The sequence below is a fragment of the Mus caroli genome, chromosome 10 (genome assembly GCF_900094665.2).
Source record: "Mus caroli chromosome 10, CAROLI_EIJ_v1.1, whole genome shotgun sequence".
Taxonomy (NCBI): domain Eukaryota; kingdom Metazoa; phylum Chordata; class Mammalia; order Rodentia; family Muridae; genus Mus; species Mus caroli.
In genome coordinates, this window is record NC_034579.1 from 57,797,775 (window position 1) to 57,819,024 (window position 21,250).

Here is a 21,250-nt window from a genome sequence, read left to right on the forward strand (position 1 = left end):
GTCCTGGAACTCACTCTGTAGACCAGGCTGGCCTCGAACTCAGAAATCCGCCTGCCTCTGCCTCCCGAGTGCTGGGATTAAAGGCGTGCGCCACCAACGCCCGGCGTAAATCTGAGGTTTTAAATGGTGCTGTTGCTTAGTTATCCCACATTAATAAACTGAAAATGAGTTGATGTGGTACATCTAACAAAAATGCCATAAAAAGCTTAAAATACTTTTTTTAAAATATCGTCTCTGATTTAAACTTAGGTGGTTTGGCCAGGCATCCCAGTCACAGGCTGAGAACCACACAAAAGCAGTAAGCACTCAACTGCTGAACTCTTGTAAATCTAATCCAGCTCATTTTGCAGCCAACACTATTCTGAATTGTTGAGGTGAGGCTATTTGAGCTATTCACTAAAACGGACTCCTGTCTGAAAATGCTTGAGACACAAAGTACACTCCTCCCTACAAAAAATGAGATCTTATTTATACGGGTAAGTTAGTCCCTGTGTATGTACAAGAGTCACCTACTGTGGGCATGCCCACCACACCCAGCTATGCCACACGCCTAGTACTACAAGATGAGGCTCTGGCTATTTGTACTGTCATCTCATTTGGCATCCTTTCCAAATTGGAGTAGGAGGGGAACCACAGACCATAAACCATTTCTCCACTTAGCGTATTTAGCTTTCTTTGCCAGGTGTCTTTTACTTGGGCAGCTTTGGATTCACTCTGGTCTGACACTAAGTAGAAAACCAACACTCTCAGTCTTATTAAACACAGGTAACAAATGTGTTAAGGTAGACTTACTTGAGGCATTTAGTGATAGCAACCCTTACTGGGCTAGTATGCTATGAACAATGGGGGGGGGGGGAGTCAAATGACAATTTTAATATAAGACTTTAAAACAAGATACAAGTATAAAACACTGTTTTTTGTATTTCAAAAGTTGGAGGAAGATAATCCAGTCATTAAACGGTCTACAAAACATATGCCAGATTACATAAAAGTCTATGTACAATATAAAAAGAGCTGAAAACAGTCTTCACTGTAAAAATAATTTAAAACAAATTTTTCAATTTAAAATATTGTCTATAGCACAAACACATCATGCAAATGGAAAACTAAATATACTGCATTCTTTAGTGTAGCCAAATAAATTCAGTTATCTTTTAGGTAGGGCAATGAGCTACTTTAATACTTTTCTCCTCTGGCAGTAATGGTCCTAACTGGGTACTTTATGCAGAAAGAACAGCTATATTTCAAATCAGTTTTGTAATAAATACTAAACCCACATGAATATTTAAATTTGGGGGCAATGTTCCAAAGAAGTCTGTAAAATAAATACTGACTTTCTGAGGTGTGAACTGTTTGAAAGGCTAAGTTTCTGCAGTTCAGAAAATTGATCCCTAGTTTTAAGGCAAGCTAAGCTTTTAAATAAATAAGAACTGGTTTCATTGACTATTGGATCTGTATTCATCTCCATAATACAAGGCTAACACCTTGGGGCTACATTACACCAAGTCCTCAACAGGCAACAGTGTACTTTCTGGTTGAGCTACAATTTATCTTATGACTTTGGAACTTTCATTAAGAGGTCTATTGCTTTCCTCATTAATGGAAAAACAGCAGTCCAAAATATTACACTCTCCCCAGTAGAAGTACCATTATTAGATTCAGAAAGGCTTTGCATATTCACATCTTGGCAGTATTTGTGGTGAAGATCTATGCAGGCTCTACCACAGTGATAGGTATTTAATTAAACAATGGCAAATATTCAAACTAAGGGGACCTATATAGACAGGCACTATTGTTTCTAGAACAGCTGAAACACATTTCCAAATCATTTATCAGATTAGTCTCAGGGGCCTGTTTGGACATTACCACGTCTGCAGTAAGTACAAAAACGATGCAGTAAGTACGCGTCACACTCTGAGCTCCAAGTTTTGAGTGCTCCAGACACGGTGCTGACTTCCTTCTCACATTACAAGTCATCTGTGATTTTAAAAAGTTAGCTGCCACAAGTTTTGGAAAATGCCAGTGTTTAAAAAGTTAACTGTCTTAAAAATAAAAGTTCAGCAGAACAGAAATTGAGGGTTTCAAACTATTCAATGTTACAAACAAAAGTGTGAAATACCATTCTTTGGTCTAGATAAGCTGTTCCCTTTACATTAACATTCCAATGGCTTTTGAAAACTTTAAAAGGTTGAAACTCATTAGGCAAAAAACAAAATTATACATACATACGAATGTATCATACAAATGAACCTTGAAAGGAAGATGAAGTCAACCAACAGTGTTGAATGTACAAGTACAAACAGAAATGATGGAACTTTAGAAATTATCCAAGAAGACAATCTATTTTCCAGTCTATAAATAATACATCTTTCAGATTTCCTTGTTCAAGTTCACAAGTAAACATTCATTTTTGACATGCTAAAGTTCCCAATGCTGGTGGAGCAATTCCTGTACCCGGACAGCTTCAATAGCGTTATGATTTGTCTGATGGATAGTTTACATCTGTCAATTCCTGTCTTGTAGCTATAGCTTCATTAACTACCTCTTGATCCCCTCCATCAGCTCCAAATCCAGATCCTCCAGCACATTCGGGCCTATCCGTATCATCTTCCAAGCCATTGTAGAACTCTTCAATTTCACTTTCATCTTCCAAGGGTTCTTCTAAACTTGGACTCTGGCATGTGCCACTGTCACTGTTACTGCCACAGGAACTAGAGGATAAGACGTCATCTTCAGAGTCTGAGTATACCTCAGCGCCATGGAATATGTAACGATTTGGTGGTACAAACAGGTATTGATTACCTGAAATACAGAAGTAAATAGCACTTAGAATTTTATGTGTCCCGTAGTACCTAACTTGTTGGCTTACTCTTGAACTCAACTCTTAGTTCTACCTCCTGAAGGCTGGGATTACATCTTTTCAAGTCTAACAGCTCTATCCTTTGCACCGATGATCAGAAACATACTTCCAAAGCTTGTTCCAGGGGCAAATATGATACAGGCCAAGTGCAATTCCCAGAGCACAAGCCTCCCATTGTGTATGAACAGATTGTGCCTATGTTAGAGGGGAGGGAGCAGTGTGTGTGCCACCATAACAGTTGACAGGACAAAATAGATGTCCAGTAGATAGGAACCCCGTTTTTGAGATCTTAAACAAGGCAGCCTTGTTTGAGCAAGAAGGTAGAAGAGGGTACAGCCTTAAGGCAGACCTAGGCCTAATTACCTTCTGGGGTATATCTTCAACCCTGAGTTTTCCCACCCAGAACATGGTTCCCACCCTTTAAGATCAAAAACTGACCCAAGTCTCAGTCATTTGCTGGGGAGGTGGGAGAAGAGAGTAAAACCCACTTTTGGGATATAACTCAGCCGACAGATCAAGTTCCCTAGCTGCTTGAAGCCCCGGGTTTAGTCACCCTACTGCCAGCAAAGACAAACTCATCGCCCAAACTGACTTTAACTTAATGTACACAAACACAGAGCACTACCTTCATCAACTAAGTCAAAACAGTTATCTGACACTGGGAGTCCCCCTTCTCTGGTCACGGTACTTTGAAAGTGATTCAACAAAAAGCATTCCATACCCTCAAGCCGCTTACTGATCTGCTCCTTTGCAAGTCTATTAGGCCAGCATTTTCTCACTGTTTCTGCAACTGAAGTTCTTTCATTTTTGTCTGCAGTACTGGAACCAACAGCCTTGAAATCTGGATTTTCCACATTAATGTTCTCAACATTCCTACTAGTCTGTACTTCTTGTGGTTTTTCTTCCACACAACCTTTTGATTCAGATACTTCTAAATCATCAACTTTGTTGTTTGCTGCTTGGTCTACAAGTGTAGCGATCACAGAAGAGTCTTGTGGTACAGTTCTTTCAGGTGAACTTGAGTCTTCCGAAATATGAAGAGGTGTTGGTGGCAACTCTGACAAATGAACCAATTCCTTTTGTGGGCGTGGAGGTTTTTCAGTAATTTCTGAAAGCTTTACAGGGTTACAACAAAGTTTGGCATATTCACCACCTAACCTATGACACAACTCATTAATTATGACATCGCAGTCTCCAAGGAGCTCTACATCAAAATGCAGATGAGGCAAAGGTTCCCTATTTATTAATATTTGAGGCACTTCATGGGGTATAGAACCTAAAAATGGGGTGAAAGGAGGGTTAGAAAAGAGAAGTTAATTGTAACAACTGTCAAGAGGTAGGTATGGTAGCACACCCCTGTTAATCCCAACAACAACAAAAAGAGGGTTAAACAGAGATACAAATCACATTGTCAAAAGCAACTTCCTCTCAATAACAAACAGTAGACTTTCCTCCCGCTCAGGCCTTAAACTCATGGCAATTCTGTTCAAGACTTAGCTGAGATCCTAGGTGTTCCAGTTCAGAAAGCTTAAACTAATCCTTTAAATTAGCTTAAAAAAATAAAAGTCTAGCTGGTTGTGGAGGCTCGTGGCTTTAACACTTGGGAGGGAAAGGCAGGTGGATCCTTGAGGACATCAAGAATGACAGAAACTTGGACATGGAGGAGTGGTTTCAATTCAAAAAATTTACCTTTTGGGATTATGTTGGCCCATAGGCTGAGCTCCTAGACATAAGCAAATATTCTGTGGAACTACAACTATTATGGAATAGAACTCTATTTTTTTCATCTATCCTAGGCTGGCTTCAAATCTGCTGAGTAAAACTCCTGACTCTTCCTGCCTTTACCCAATAGCACATGGTTTACAGGCAGGTATATACTACCACTCTTGGCTACCAAAGATTAGCTGGGAATGGTAGCACACGCCTTTGATCCCATCACTCAGGAGACTGGAATGTGGGGCTAGCCTAGTCTACATAGGTATCCCAGGTGCCAAGTATAGTGAGATCTGTTTCAAGAAATGGAGTATGTTGGGGGAGGGGCGGCGGGTTATGTGCCTACATACATGTAAGTGTACAATATAAGTACTTGGCCAAACAGAGCACCCGATCCCTTATAAACTGACAAACTGTCATTTCCTGTGAGTCCTGGGTCCACTCAAGAATAGCGTTCTTTACTACTGATCAGTCCATCTCTGGAACACACCACACACACACACACACACACACCACACACTTCTTTCATACATAAGCACATAAAATAGCGATGAGGGAATACTGATACTGTACATATTCTAGAGCAGTACATATTCTAGAATACTGTACATATTCTATTCACATGACCTGTGGTTACAACTCCTTTGGGAGTGAATGACCCTTTCACAGGGCTTGCCTAAGACCATCAGAAAATACAGATATTTACATTTGATTTATAACTAGCAAAAATTATAGTTAAGTAACAAAATAAATTTTTTATCATTGGAGGTTATAACATGAATTGTACTAAAGGGACTACATCATTAGGAAGGCTGAGAACTACTGTTTGGGGAGGGCACTTTTTTTTTTTTAAAGATTGATTTTTTTTTATTATTTTATTAACAGTTTTGCTTTAATTTTATATGAACTACAATTAAAATCTGATATTCTGATATTCTTCACAGCCCCATTCCCATACCAAAATATCACTTTATGAATATCACCTAAAAAGTAAAACTTAGACCTTCAACTCTTTTCTAAATAAAAAGAGTAAAATACATCTTACACAGATCCACAGCTCACAGCATGCACAACTGTCCCCTAAACACCAACTTACTTGGAATTAGTGCTACTGGTCTCACTTTCAGAGAAGACCCAATAACAATGAGGAGGTCAACTTCATCTTTGTCATACTTCATGGCTCTATGAAACTGTTCTGGTAAGTTTTCACCAAAGAAGACAATCTCTGGCTTCATGATGGCAAGTGGCTCATCAGCTGGGCACCTAGGGCACCGAGGAACGACCTGCACAAAACATGAAAGCAAAGTAGCCCAGGTTAGCACTCGGCAACATTCCCAGCAAACAAACGCTGTGCAGGCATGAATTTGATAGTGTCTGCTGTGGAGCCAGTGTGGAGCCTGGGGGTGGATGACCTACCAGGCAGGGCCACTTTTCACCGCCTGACAACCAAAGGCGGTTCTAACTCCCAGGTAAAAATTGAGAACTGACTCCCAGGTTGATCTTCTGACCTCCACAGCCTCTCTCTTATCCAGTCTCCACACATGCTATCATTTCCCCATACGTACTGTGCACCCACAAAATACTATAAATACGAAAAGAGCGTGGTAAAGCATGCAAATAAGACCTTTTAAAATATTTGTGAAAATGACTCCATTTGAATATACTGTCTTTTTTTTTCTTCCTGGTTATACATGATTTCAAAGTTAAACATATGTCTGGATGTATCTTGGTGTATTTTCCTGTAATAAATACTTGATTATCATTTTGAAAAGTGTTTTAAATCTTACCACAACGAATGTAAGACTAATTCCAGAGGTATTCCCTGCAACTTGTGACTTAGGCCTAGATCATATAAGGAGGTGGTTAGGTGTATTAAGGAGGACTTTAGGTTGGTTTGAGAAAGAGTTTGTAGGTGTGACCATGACCTTCAACTTCTTATTCTCTAACCTCCTTAAATGTTAGGATTTCAGGCAGGAGAGCAATCCCAGGACTACAAATGCTAAGCAGCCATGATCTACCAACTGAGCAACAGAAAAACTTTTTTTTAAAAAAACAAGACTCTTGCTATCCAGCTCAGGTTAGCCTGACTCTTACAGTGGCCTGCCTTAGCCTTCAAGTGTGCTCTAACATGCTCTTCTTGCAAAGGGATCTTCTACTGAATGTCAAAGAAAAAGACCTATTTACATCAGGATTTCTAACACTCTTTACAACACATGTGTCTCAGAAGGGGGAAAAAAGATCAAGATACAACCAAAAGTAAAGTTTACACAATTCCTAAAATGAGATGAATTAAATTACCTGATTAAAAATGTCTCCACGAACAGCTTCACAATCAACTTTGTATTTACAAATCAGGCAAGATGCTGTTGCAAAGGAACCTAAAACAACCAAAATAGAACATTGATTGAAGGGCTATTTGTGGCTTGCTCCATGAAGACTTTTTACAGTTTTATGTATGAGTGCTGTATCTGCCTGCACTGCTACATGCCAGAAGAGGGCCTTCATTACAGATAGTTGTGAGCCACCATGTGGTTGCTGGGGATTGAACACAGGACCTCTGGAGGAGCAGTCAGTGCTCTTAATGCTCTTAAATGCAGAGCCATCTCTCCAGCTCCACCATGAAGACTTTAACCTGAACTCTCCTGTGAAGTCTTTAAGGAATACATGTGATATAGTTTATCTACTAGTACATGTGTATGTAGACCTTATCTTCTAAAGCTACTATTTGCAATAACATAACTCTGCAAGTGCTAAAACTGCAGCTGGAAGGTTCCAACTGAGTTACCTTAGCTTGGCTGTGTCTTGTTTAGTCAAGGCTAGCCTTGAACTTGTTATCAAAGTATATACCCCACCACATCTGAGGCCTTCGGCTTTATTTGTGTCCTTTTCAATTTTGTACACTCAAGATTACAAAATAATGCTTAATCTCATTACTAGACAGCAGCTTCTTTCCAAGCCTGATTATTCTATTAAACACCCTACAGAAAGCCACTGTGACGTTTACTAACCATGACACTGAATGATCCTTTGGATTCCTGCAACCTGCTCCAAGGTATCTATATTTTGAGTATAATTTCGAAGTAGTTTTCCTTCCTTATCTGACAAAGCTATGAATTTGTGACACAGAGACGGCTGGAACTGTCCGGGATATATTTCCTATGTAATGCAAAAGGCAGAAAAGTTTAATTAATGAAAGAAGCATAACAGATATCCTGCTTATGTTTAGTCAAACAGGTACTAACAATAAACCCCCATGTGCGCACTGTAATAACCAAAATACATGAACATTTTAAAGCATCTAAATGGATGGCCCCTAGAAAAAGCTTGTTACTTTATGAAAACTCAGCAATTAGTAAACTTGGTCCCTTGAAGTACAAGATAACATGACCCATAAACACATCGCAATGGATTACTTAATGTCAGAAGAAATACATACCTTAGGTACATCTAAATTTTGTTGGCTGCAAATTCATATTGTTTTTCTTTAAGGAAAAAGGGGAAAACTTTACACTGAAATTACAGATATTAAAGATATGGTGACTTCAAAACTTAAAAAAAAAAAGGCTGTCAATGAATTATTTAAAACTTTGTTTGATTCATCATTGATAAATATCAACCTGCTGGGAGTTTAAAGCTGAAGTTTTAATTCCTTACCAAAATTGCTTTCCTTCCACTGCACAGGCACATACTGGTATAGAACAGAGCTGCTCATGAATGTTGAGTTGCTGGATTTTGTGTGTGTGTTTTTCCCCCCAAATAATGCTTCAATGCTGTTTCTTCTTTAAAAACAAAGAATTCAGATATACACATGGCAAAAAGATCAGAGAAAAAGTATCAATTTTGGTCCTCCCAACTTTTAAATATATACATTTATTAATTCATTTATATGTGCATTGATATTTTGCCTGCATGTATGTCTGTGTGAGGGTGTCAGATCCACATGCCATGTGGGTGCTGGGAACTGAACCCAGGTCCTTTGGAAGAGCAGCCAGTGCTCTTAACTGCTGAGCCATCTCTGCAGCCCCTCATCCTCAACACTCCTGATAGTGTTCTTATTCAATTTCATTTAGTAAGTGACTGTGGCAAGGAAGTTTCTTTTTTCTCTCAAGTAGCTTACACTATCTGTTTCCTTACATTATAGGCTTTATCTAACCCATTATAATGTTAGCAAAAACTAAACACAACCATATGTATGTCCATCAATACGGAAACTAGTTGTGCAGTAAGGTACATCCATACAGTGGAGTATTCAGCCACTGAGAGAATGAGAGGGTTCTCATGTACTGACCTAAAAATAGTCCATGACACACATGAACAAAGCAAGTTAGTCACCAGGGTGTAATCTTTCTGGTTGTATTAAGCAAAAACTGAAGTTATGTGTATATACATATGGATGGCTCTGTCTTTAATTTTTGCTCTCCATTACAATGCATACAGAAAATACTCATGAAGCTGGACTGAGTGGCACATGCCTGGAATCCCATTAAGAAACAGCTGGAAATATTCTATAAATTCTAAAAATTCTAATGAAAAATTTGCCTTATATAGACCGAATCTAAAAATTCTGCTGTAACTCAAATAGCTTGGAGATTTTTTTATAGGGCATGGGTTAATTATTCCAAATCAAAAAGATAGGTCACCCATCTCAAGTCTAAACATCCTAAAGGCCTTTAAGAAACCAACTATGGCCGGGCGTGGTGGCGCACGCCTTTAATTCCAGCACTTGGGAGGCAGAGGCAGGCGGATTTCTGAGTTCGAGGTCAGCCTGGTCTACAAAGTGAGTTCCAGGACAGCCAGGTCTATACAGAGAAACCCTGTCTTGAAAAACAAAAACAAAACAAAACAAAGAAACCAACTATGTTGGGTATTCTGCTGAGATCAAAAGCTTAAATTTTTTGTTAAAAGATAATAGCCTGCGTAGTGTTGGTGGCATACACCTTTAATCCCAGCACTCGGAGGTAGAGGCAAAATTCACCTAATCTTAGAGTTGTAGAACCCAGGAAACCAGTTGAGTTTGTATGGTTATAACCTACATTTCCATTCTATAAACACTAGACGGCTGGTGGCACGGGAGGCACAGAGTTTAATCCCAACAGCACATAAAAATGTGAAGGGCTGGAGAAACTAGAACAGGGGGAAGTATTTACACTGTCAGCTTGAGGCCCAGCGCTGTAACTCTGAATGCAGGAGGCAGAAACAAGGACTCCAGCTCAACAGTCTAGCAGGATCCCCTGCCCCAAGGGATGGCGAGAGCCTGGCCTACATCAGACTGCCTCAAAACAAAAAGATGTCTACACTGCACACTGCATACACACCACACACATGCAATGTGAAACAAAATTCCACTAAGAACCCTCCTCCTACTTATTCATTAAACCCCACTCAATTTCTTCACAGCTACCTCTTGAAGGTTATTTAATTTTAACAGAACATATTTTCTGTACAGGGTCACAACAGGGAGTATTTTAGGCTTTATGGGCTATACATTTGCCATATGGTCTCATATAGAAAAAGAAGTCAAAGATGATCTGTAAATAAACGTGGCTGTCATAGAAATAACTCAAGGGCAGTACAGTAAATGTAAAACAGGGGTCTTGTGACAGCTCCCAGTTATTAACAATTAATTCTCAGCTAACATGGTAGAGTAAGATTGGGAAGAAGCTAGTGAGCAGACACATAATCTCTGAGGGAGAACGATATTTAGACTAGAGATTACAATGACTAACATTGTGTATCTACAATGTCTTGATGTAAGAGTAGAAAGACCTATGTAAAGTAATGGATGTTAACATCGATATAGCCATCCTATAAATACAATATAATGTATACCATAAAAATATGCACTTATCTGTCCACTTAAAGTAATCCATAGGTCATCACTCATGGGGAATTATACAATATTTCATCACATTTCAGGAAATAATTTTGATAGTATGCCAAACTGACTAACCAAATAAAAGGATTTCAGTTAGGGAAGCTATGAACTAACTCCTACTGAACTTGAACATGCAAAACCCACACACGTATAATTCGGAGCACTACACATACTTCATGTTATACATAGTTCATATGGATAAAACTGATTTAAAGGTAGGGTCTTATTATGCAGCCCTAGCTGGTCCACCTGCCTCTAACTCCAAAGGACTGAGATTAAAGACCTGCACTACCATACCTAACCCTTGGCTTTTTATATTAAGAAGAAATTTTATATGCATGAGTGCTTTGCCTGAAGGTAATATATATGTACCACATGCTTGCTTGGTGCCCAAGGATGACAGAAAGGGGAGTTGGAGAGAAGTGGAGTAATGGATGGTTGTGAGCCACCATGTGAGTGGTAGGAACCAAACTCAGATTCTCTGTGCAAGAACAAGTGCTCTTAACAGCCCCCATTTTAACACTTTTAATTATCTGCATGTCTGGGGTTGAGGATGTGGGTGAGTGCAGGTGCTGTGAAGTGGAGGCCTGAAGGCCAGCAGCACGTGACTGAATTGGGACTGGGGGTAACCGCAGCTGTAGAGCCTCTGGATATAGATGCTGGAAACTGACCTCTGAAATGTGCAAGCAGCAGCACGCACTCATTCTCCAGCCTCTGCTGTCTGAGAGGACTATGAAGACTTTTTCCAGATTTTCTCCCTGCCCAGGCTTGTTAGGTGGTACATAGAAAGGGGAGTTCTCTGGTGAGGCTTTTAGGGTCTATGTATAGAATATCATCCACAAACTAAGGTCACTTTAATTATTCCATTTTTTTTAATCAAATGCTAATTTTTATGCCTCTAATCTGCCCTAAAACCCAATTAAAATTTAGGAAAAACATACTTTAGCATGTGTGTTCTTTGTGGGTAGCAAAATATGGGACCTTGTGCTAAAAATGGTCTACCACTGTGTGCTATTTCACTCTGTAACCCAGGAGAGCCTGGAACTCAAGTGTTTAGCAGAGACTGCCCTTAACTCTTGAGATCCTTCTGCCGTCACCTCCTAAACCCTGGGATTACGGACATAAAAGGGTTAGCTTGTTACGCATTATTGGAGAGCTAAGTTTACTGGAATTCTAGTCCTTATAATCTCCTAAAGAGGAACAAAATAATGCTTGCCCATACACCTACATAAGTAGTAAATAACTAAATGTAATTTTAAGAACATGTGGAACTTTCAATTTTAGGTATGTATCTGCACTTGACATTCCTGGTAAAATAGTGGGGGGAAAAAAAAAAAAAAAGACTAGTTATGACAATGCAGTTTCCCCAACTCACAACATAGAACTTACAAGAAAAGTTGTGAGAATACTAACATATAATCACTAACCAGCTATGCTTGTATAAGATGAGAGTAACTTTTACCTGCCGGCCTTCCTAAATCTGTGTCTATTTATAGTCGACACCATGATACACCAGGGTCCTGCATCCATTAAAAAATCTTTGTTTTAAACAGTGTAGCAGCACAGCTTCCAATAGTACACCTTAGCTGCAAAGTCTGGCCATCCTCTAATCCCAGCACCAGACTACTGAGACTAGAATTAAAGCATCCCCTTACAATTCTGAGACTGTACTGTAGGAAGACAGCCTTTCTAATCCACCTCTGGGTTTACAAAATGGGAGGTGGATTGGTGAAGATAACTTTGTTGCCTAATCTGCTGACCTGAGTTCTAGTCCAGGAACTCTCCCAACCCCCTTAGCTAAGGTAGTGCTGTCACATCCACTGGTGCGCTTGGGCCACACCACCATTCACCACTCCACCCCTCCACAGATGAAACTTTTCAAGCATCTCTCTATAAATCAGAAAAGCCTTGCAAGTGTATTTCCAAGTTCCATAACAGTGAACTACAGCCAGGCATAGCAGCTCCTGCTCTAATCCCAACAGATAGAAGTTAGACGCAGGAGGCTCAGGAAATTCAAAAGCCATCCATGGCTCAACAAAATTCAAGACCGGCCTGGCCTACATCAGACTGCCTCAAAACAAAAAGACTTAAGATTAAACTGGGAAAAAAAAAAAAACGCAAAATTTCTATAAACTTTATATTCTACAGCAGAGCAGAGCTGCACAGCAGACATAGGAGACAAGTGTTCAATTTCTTTAGTTCACATGAAAGTGAAATTTTCAAATGCCTAATAAAGAATTGTTACTGCTTTGTTTTTGAAGCTGAGTCTCATGGTGTAGCCCTCCCTGGCTGGTCATGAAGTATCCTGTGCCCCTGAACTCCTGGAACTGCAGGAAGTGTATTATTATGCCTGGCTCCTGAACATAGTCCCAAACATAAAAATGTTTGCTTGTTAGTATTTAATAAGTACAATTAGTATATTTCACTTTTCTTTAGCAAAGTATTTAAAATCCTTAAGTAAGCAATGCCCTCACTGTGTCATTACACATATTCAATAGCCACATGCAACTATGGTGGTGACTGACTTATCAACTAGAAAGACTAGAGGGTCCCTTGTAATCTTTCCCAAAACATGTAATCTCAACCTTGAGTAGTTAAAAATCATTTTTAGACATATGCATATATTAAAACCTGTCCACTATAAAACATACCACGTAGTAGGTCATAGAACCTTTATGACTCAGAAAAAAAGAGTAAGTGAAAACAGGTCTTTTTTTTTTTTTCCCCAGATCTACAAACTTCCAAAGGAGAGGGCAAGACACACAGGCAAAAGACCAAAATTACATTATTTAAAATCAGTCCTAAAACAACTTAAGTTCTAACTACCACACTGGTAGCCTCCAAATCACCGGGCAATGAATGTAAATTTAAAAAGCCTACACATGAGAACTCTTTTTCATAAAGACAAAAACGTGTGATACCTTTGCAAACTTGAAGAATGGTCTTGGGTCTTTTCTAAAATACTCAATATCAAACATGGCTTGAGGGTCTGGGAGGTCTGGGAAATCCACCGCAAGGCGAGCATAGATACCGTCTCTTGATCTGAAGTCAGGAATCCCACAGGAGACAGAAACCTGAAATAGACAAGGCCTAAGTCAACCCATTAACTGTCTACTTTCACAGTAAGTACCTTTAGTACATACAATTTAGTGGGAAGAGATGAAAAATCAAAGTTTGAACAGAAACACCACAAGCCTTCTAATTTCAAATACAGGTAAAATATAAGTATAATTAAATCTGCCACATACGGTTTTAATGGGCTAATCTTAACCCTTTGAGCATTTAAATAAATTAAAATGAATGCATTTGGTTGGAATAAATCAATTCCATTTTTTAACCAAAAAGTAGACACGACTTTTTACCAGACAATCATTGCAAACTGTTCTCACATAGCCAGCTTTACTACCTCAGGAATACTCAAGTTTTGAAACTTTTTTCAATACTGTATTATAGACTGAGCACACTGGTTCATGCTTAAAGTCTCAGATACTCAGGGAGACTGAAGGGCTGTCTGGGCTCTGATTTCCAAGACTACCTGGGGACAATCACAGCAGCAAAATCATTCTCACAAAAGGGTTTGGGGTCTTTGTTATGTTGTCCAGGAGTTAGAACTACCTTACACATATCACAGCAAAGTTTGTTGGGTTTGTTTGCTTGTTTTTTTCAGAAGCCATTAGGCTTTATTATTTTATATGAACATAAGGAAGCCTACATGTTCTACACAGGTGCCTGGTGTCTACAGAGGTCAGAATGCATCAATCATGCAGTTGTGAATTGCCATATGGGTACTGGGAACTGAATCTGGGCCCCTGGCCTTACAGTAAGACCTCTTAAGTTCTGAGTCATCTCTCTAGCCCAAGAATGAATCATTTGCTTACTTATTAATGGCTTAATTTTTGTCTTTTGTTTGACATGGTCTCACTACAAACACACACACACACCTACCTGCCTCTAGAACTAGTGGCATGGGCCACCTCGATTCTCATTCTCAGAGATAGTGTCTTTAGTTAGGCTGGGAAGCCATTGGGCTCCAGGGATCTGCCTGTCTCTACATCCTAATGCTGAGGTTACAGTCACTAAGGCCCTGAAAGGCAAATGCTGGGATTACAGAAAATGCATCACCATAGCCAGCTAAGGATATGCATTTAATTATAAATTGTAATGATAAAACCCAGGATGGTGGCACAAGTTTATAGTCAGAGCTAAGATAGCTGAGGCAGGATCTCTTAAGTTCAGGTAGCCACCCTAAGGAACCTAAAAAGGGCTAAGGAGCCCTGTAGAGTGTCTGTCCAGACTCAAGCAGTGAAAATAATACTTACAACAAAGGGCCAGTGAGATGTCTCAGCAGCTAAAGGCTACCATACTGGATGACCACATGTAATACTTGCAAGTAGTCCTCTGACACACACCACACAAGCAAACAAGAAAATTGGGAGGTTTTCAAGACAAGGTTTCTCTGTGTAGCCCTGGCTGGCCTCAAACTCACAGATTCACCAGTCTCTGCCTCCCAAGTGCTAGAATTAAAAGCATGTGTTACTACACATGGCTACACAAAATTTTTTTAATAACCAGGATGGCACTGGCCTTTAATCTTTGCATTTGGGAGCCAGAATAGGACTGGATCTCTACAAGTTTGAGGCCAGCCTGGTCTACAAAGGAAGTTCTAGGCCAGCCAGAGCTACATAGTATAATCCTGTCTCCAAATAAATTAGACAATGCTCCTATTTCTGTAGCTAAATCTTGACACTCCCGATAGGGGAATGGACAAGCTTTCTTCCAGTTTTACAGATCCATTCAACTTGGAACAAAACAAACAGATTGTCTCCTGGTATACACCCCTAATCCCAATTTTTCTGAAACAGAAGGACTGCTGCAAGTTTGAAACCATCCTAGACTATAGAGACTGTCTCAAAAAAATAAAGCCAGGCATGGCAGTACATACCTGAAATAATCCCAATAGTTGGGAGGATCTCTGCCAAGTTCCAGGCCATCCAGGGCTGTGTGTAAGCCCATTTCAAGAATAACTAAAACTGGGGGCCTACAGAATAGCTCAGCCAGTTAAGGTGCTTCTGACGAAGCCTGGAGCCAAGACTAACCGAGAGGAAGGACAAGCAACTCACAACTCAGGGTGCACTGACGCCCACAGTGCTATAGCTCACAAACCACCACATGTACCCAAACACAAAACTAATGTTATTCCCTAAAATAAATAAATAAATAAATAAATAAATAAATAAATAAATGGCGAACCCTAGTCTAAATCACACCTGAAGCAACCCTAGCCCTAGTCTGGGGCTGAGGGGCCAGCACACACCGACCTGCTTTGGTGTGCTTACCTGCCTCTGCCTCCCACAACTGAGATTCTGATTCATTCATACTTTTCACTCCGCTCAAACAGCTCTGGCTGCTAACATAATGCCTAACATACAACACAACACAACACAGTATGACTTGGTTCTAGACCAAGTCAAATGAAAAAGGCCAAGTCTCTACAATCTTACAAAGTTAAAATGAAGGGGGGAGGGGCGGGGGCGGGGAGGGATGGAGAGATGGCTCAGCGGTTAAGAGCACAACTGCACTTCCAAAGGTCCTGAGTTCAAATCCCAGCAACCACATGGGGCTCACAACTACCCATAAAGAGATCTGACGTCCTCCTCTGGTGTGTCTGAAGACAGTTACAGTGTACTTAGATATAATAATAAATCTTTAGGCCAGAGCCAGCGGGGTTGACCTGAGTGAGCAACTTTCATTCCCAGCAACCACATGAAAGCTCAAAACCATCAGTACAGCTACAGTGTACTCATTTTAATAAATAAACCTTTAAAAAAGAATGAAAGAAAACTTTCTGCACTAGACTCTTGCTACCATAGACTTCAAAAGGATCTGATTCTTCTAAATCATCTTTAGGAGCCAGCATATGTGTAAAAATTCCAGGGGTTTGAAAGAGGCTTGAGGCTCTTGCAGAGGACTTGGGAGGCTCACAACCATTATCACTCCAGTTTCAGGGGATCTGATGCCTCTGGACTCCTTGGGCACGTCACACAATGGTACAAAAACATACATGTAGATAAAACATCCATATACATAAAATTAAAGCCAAACAAGTCCAGGAGCTAGAGAGTCTAGCCATTAAAGAGAACTCGTTGCTCCTTGAAGAGAATCCAGGTTTGCCAGCACCCACATGGTGGCCTACATCTGACTAACTCAAATCCCTGGGAACCCAACACCCATTTCTGGCCTCTGTGGGTACCAGGCACACCATGTACATTTATGCATGTAGGCAAAATCAATGAATCAATGAGTTTCTCTCTCTCTCTCTCTCTCTCTCTCTCTCTCTCTCTCTCTCTCTCACACACACACACACACACACACACACACACACGATCTTAAATAAAAACAAAAACAAAAAACATAATTCCACTTACCAATTGTTCTATAAATATACAACGCTTTAAAGTTGTCAAACTTTTCAAAACACTGAACTAGTTTAGCAACTGCTGCTCTCCTCAGTTTTTATGAACAAGAGCCGAAAAAAATTAGCTGGAAAAGGAATAAAATATCTACTAGCTTTCTCTTTACTGTTTTTCTGTGTCTTACATACCCCAGCTCCAGTCAGAACGATTATCTTTTTACACTCCTGCAGTAACTTCACAGCATCTTCAATTGTATTGATATCTTTTCTTTTTTTCCGCTTTGGTGGTTCTGAAAGTATATTAATAACAATCTGCCACAGCGTCATATCATCCAGCTCAGGTGGAGGAATTGTTTCTGGTAATAAATCTTTAAGAATTGTTCGAGGATCGGTGCCAATCATGAGATGTTGCTGAACAAAAGTATATGGACCTATATTAAGGGAAGAAAGACTCACATCAATTCCACTTCTAATAAAAAGCTATTTTTTCAAGCAATGAGTTAGCAATATATACATTTTTATGCAAAGAATACAATTTATATGTATTTCATGTCATATCCCTAACAAGACCTGACTAGTCCCAGTTTGGGGAGGGTGTGCTTAAGTCTAAGGGTTTTTTTTTGTTTTTTGATTGGTTGGTTGGTTGGTTGGGGACAGGGTTTCTGTGTAGCCCTTGCTGTCCTGGAACTTGCTCTGTAGATCAGGCTGGCCTAGAACTCAAGATTCTTCTGCCTCTGCCTCCTGAGTGCTGGGGTTAAAGATGCATGCCACCACTGCCTGGACTGTCTAGGTATTCTGACTGCGCTTAGACAGGAGGACTTGGTGAGCCACTCAAGGATTACCATGCAGGAGGCCAAGAAAAAAAAAAATCTTACCAATACCTGAGCAACTAAATCTAAATGGTAAAGGTGACAGAGAATTTAAAGTTGGTACAAAAGCAGCTGTTGGGGTGGTACCAAATAACTGTAATCCCCAGCATTTAGACACAAGATCAGAAATTCAAGGCTAATATGTGCTGTCTGGCTACACAGCCAATGAGTTCAAGCCAGTCTAGGCTTATACGTGTTCCTGTCTCAACAAGCAAGCAGACTACAACCACCACAACAAAACAAGCAAGCAAAACCCCCAAAGGCTGTACACAGAAAGCAAAAACAATGTACAGAAGAAAAGAGACAGGTGAGGACCTAACCTCAGGCCCTGACAAACGGACACGGTACATACAGCACACCTACACTCCCAGCACTCTGGACTGCTGGTAAAGTCAGGATATCAATGTCATCCTTTACATCCTAGACTCCACAAGTTTAAAGCCATCATAGGATAGATGAAAATGTCAAAGAAATCAAGAAAAGAGAGAAGGAAGAGTAAGTCAAAAAGAACTTTGGTTGTGATGTTCTCCAGAGGCTGGGCAGAGACTGCAGCAGCTGAACTAGCTTGGGCTATAAAATATCTTGTCTCAAAAAGGAAGGACAGACAGAAGGACGGAAGGAATGAAGGAAGTTTGCGATTGTTTCAAAGATGCACATGCCTGAAGCATACCTATCCGCGGCCGCGGAGTCCAGTCACTAGAGCTGGCGTGTGACGTTCTGTCATCGTCATCACTTTCACAGGAATGAAAGCCATTAGTGAGGAGTCCATCAGTCAACAGGAGGTTGTCTGTCAAAGAGATCAAAGGCTGCGGCTCAGACAATCCCTACCTGCAATCCCAGGTACTTGGAGGCCCGTTTGGCCTGTATGGTGAGACACACACAGGTTCTTGATACAAAAACAAAAAACCAGAAAGGCACAGAAGCACACACATCTGTAACTCCGGCACCTGGAAGGCACAGACGTTGGAAACCAGCCTGACCTATATAAAATAGTGAGTTCCGGACCAGCCTGGGCTAAACAGGAACCCTACCTCAAAAAATCCAAAATGAAGACACACACACAAATAAAATCTGTGTAGCCCTGCAGAAGCATGCTTTCAAAAAAGGCTCTGGGTTCCATGCTCAGGACAAAGAAATACAACTTCATGAAATGCATCAAATAGAAATTACCTCTAAATGTCACTGAGATAAAAATCAATCCCTGGCTGTGTTCTCACTGCACCAACCAGAGAAAGTCTCTTTCCGTAGCCCTTTCAAGTAGCAATCTTCCTGCTTCAGCCACTGGGTGTTAGTAAATGTATGATTTAAAGAACACGAAGCATACTTTATGCGACTTGTTTCCCCTTTAATACCTGACATCGAGGGCCATTTCCTATTTCAGTCCCTAACATGTTTTGTTTTGTTTTTTTTTTTTAATTCATGGCCCCATTATATGGGCCACAAACATCTACAAGGGCACTGACAGACTCCGATAAATTCTGTACAAAGCTTTTCAGGAAAACTATAAGTGGCATTATTACAAAAAACACCGAACAAAAACACAAAAAATAACCCAAACGTTTGGCGTCAATAGGGCAAAACCAAGCAAGTTTGTTTCAGGTTTGTTAATCTAAAAATGTTGTGAGCATGATTTTGAAAGGAAAAGAAAACTCACGAAAGTACAGTACAACTATCACTCCTCTATATCGAAGAGATAAATGCAATCGCAGAAAAGCAACATTTTTAGGACTAGCCATTTCTTTACATTTTTAAGACGGTGTCTCAAGAAACAGCTTTGGTGTATTAAAATTTCTAACTTCAAAAAAAGACATAGGTCTATCCAAAAAAAAAAAAAAAAAAAGCAACACAGGTGTCAGTTTGCAAAACGAAATCGCAGGTCGATCCACGGGACAGCCCCAAAGTCGCAAAGCAAAGTGTGCAGCGAGGAAAACTATAACTTCACTAAAGGCGCATCGGGAACCCAAGCCGAGAGAGGGAAAACTTCACTCTAACGCCAAACTGCGAGAACCGCGGCCCCGGCGACTGCGCGCAGCAGCGCAAGGCGGCCCAGGCGAGCGGCGAGTCCGCGCGCGGCTCCGCAGCAGGGCCGGCGAGCTCGGCGGCGCGCGGCCGAGCCAGGGCCGAGCTGCGCCGCTGCCGCTGTCGCTGCGCCGCCGCCGCGGAGCCCGCGGAGCTCTCGGGGGCCCGGGCAACCTGGGACCGGGTCACAGGCGGGGACGCGGAGGGACGCGGCTGCGCGGCGGCGCGCGCGGACTCACCTCGGTAGCCGATCGCTGCCGCTGCCGCCTCGTCCTCCTCCTCGCCCTCGTCGTCGTCGAAGTCGTCAGCCGCCCTCGGCTCCCGCCGCAGGCCGGACCCATTGTCTCCGTCCCCGGCCGCGGCCGTCGCCGGGGCCTCCCGCTCCGCGCTCGCCGCCGCCCCTGCCGCCTCCCGCCACAGCGCCGCCGGGGCCGCGGCGCTCGCCGCCTCACACCCCACGGCCGCCGCCGCCGCCGCTGCGCTCGGCTCGCCCGGGCTGCGCCCGAGGCCAGGCCCGTCTCGGCGGGGCCTCTTGCGGAGCGGCTCGTCCGCCGGCTGCGACGCGGCCTCCATGGCGGCCGCCGCGGAAGGGGAGCCGGCGGCCTGAAGGGCGAGCGCCACCTCGTCCGCCATCTTCCAACTGCCTCTCTGGCCCTCCGCCCTCGCCTCCTCTGCTCCGCTCGACGCGCGGCACTGGCGCCCCCGCGGCTCGGCTGCGGGAGATTTAAACCCCGTCACGTGATCCGCCCCTCCCCGCCCCCGCGCCGCTCCCGCCACCCACGCGGGCCGGACCACAACACGCCGGGTCACGTGGCCGGGCGCCGCCCGCGGCCTGGGCCCTTCCCGGCCCCACCCAGGGCGGCCGGGCTCCCCTCGGCGGCCTCTGGGCGCCTCCCGCCCGCCCGGCCCGCTCGCTCGCTCGCTCGCCCGGGATCGCCGCGGTGGCTCAAGTTTGCGATGGCGCCGCCACTTCCCACCTGGGCCTCACGCGTGCACCTTGCCTGCCTGCGCCTCTTCGCCTCAAGTCGGCTTTTACCTCAGGGGCTCTGGAGAGCCCAACCTGGCCGACGCCGGCCTTCCTGAGGAGAACTCCTCCACCTGCCTTGCCCTTGCTCTGTGACAGCTCTTCCTCGGGTTACCCCTGTGGTCTCTCCTCAGGAAGTTTGCGCTCTCTCCCAATCTCCCTTCTCAAGTGTACTGGAATGCCCAAGCCAGCCCTCGGGGCCTGTTGCCCTTCTGGAAAGATCTGGCGGTTGAGGATCCGCCCCATCTGCTCTCTGGACCCACCAGGTCCTCTGTACCTCGCTTTAGTCTTTGGTAAAATTCATCTCTTAGGGCAGCAAGAGAGAGGACAGAAGGGAGAGTGGTTGGTTTTCCACAAACTTCTGTGTTAGAGTCAGATTGGGCCTGGGCTCTTGTGACTTGGGCGGTTGATTGAACCTTGTCTAAGCCCAGTTTTTAATCATCTCTAAAATGACAGGGCCAGGACCGAAAGAGACTGT

General features: G+C 42.4%; 1 protein-coding gene across 2 annotated transcripts; it reads right to left on the reverse strand.

The window, feature by feature from the left end:
• Positions 1 to 858: 858 nt before the first annotated feature.
• Sirt1 (sirtuin 1) lies at positions 859 to 20,966 on the reverse strand. Of its 2 annotated transcripts, XM_021175120.2 has the most exons (10): positions 20,785 to 20,966; positions 19,988 to 20,461; positions 18,400 to 18,516; positions 17,050 to 17,291; positions 13,370 to 13,522; positions 7,582 to 7,729; positions 6,872 to 6,951; positions 5,670 to 5,856; positions 3,582 to 4,136; positions 859 to 2,802 (listed from the first exon to the last, which is right to left on the reverse strand). In XM_021175120.2, exons 2-10 carry the CDS (start codon positions 20,379 to 20,381, stop codon positions 2,474 to 2,476), a joined length of 2,205 nt encoding a protein of 734 aa, XP_021030779.1. In that variant the 5' UTR covers positions 20,382 to 20,461; positions 20,785 to 20,966; the 3' UTR covers positions 859 to 2,473. The 2 variants fall into 2 exon arrangements, with proteins under 2 accessions (XP_021030779.1, XP_021030780.1); XM_021175121.2 differs by lacking the exon at positions 18,400 to 18,516.
• Between the last annotated feature and the right edge of the window lie 284 nt (positions 20,967 to 21,250).

Coding starts and splice junctions, on each gene's coding strand:
- Sirt1 (XM_021175120.2), bottom strand. CDS start 20,381: ATGGCGGACGAGGTGGCGCTCGCCCTTCAGGCCGCCGGCTCCCCTTCC. Junction 5,857..6,871: donor GTGGAGACATTTTTAATCAG/GTAATTTAATTC, acceptor TGTTTTGTGCAG/GTCGTTCCTCGGTGCCCTAG. Junction 4,137..5,669: donor ACCAGTAGCACTAATTCCAA/GTAAGTTGGTGT, acceptor CCCCATTTTTAG/GTTCTATACCCCATGAAGTG.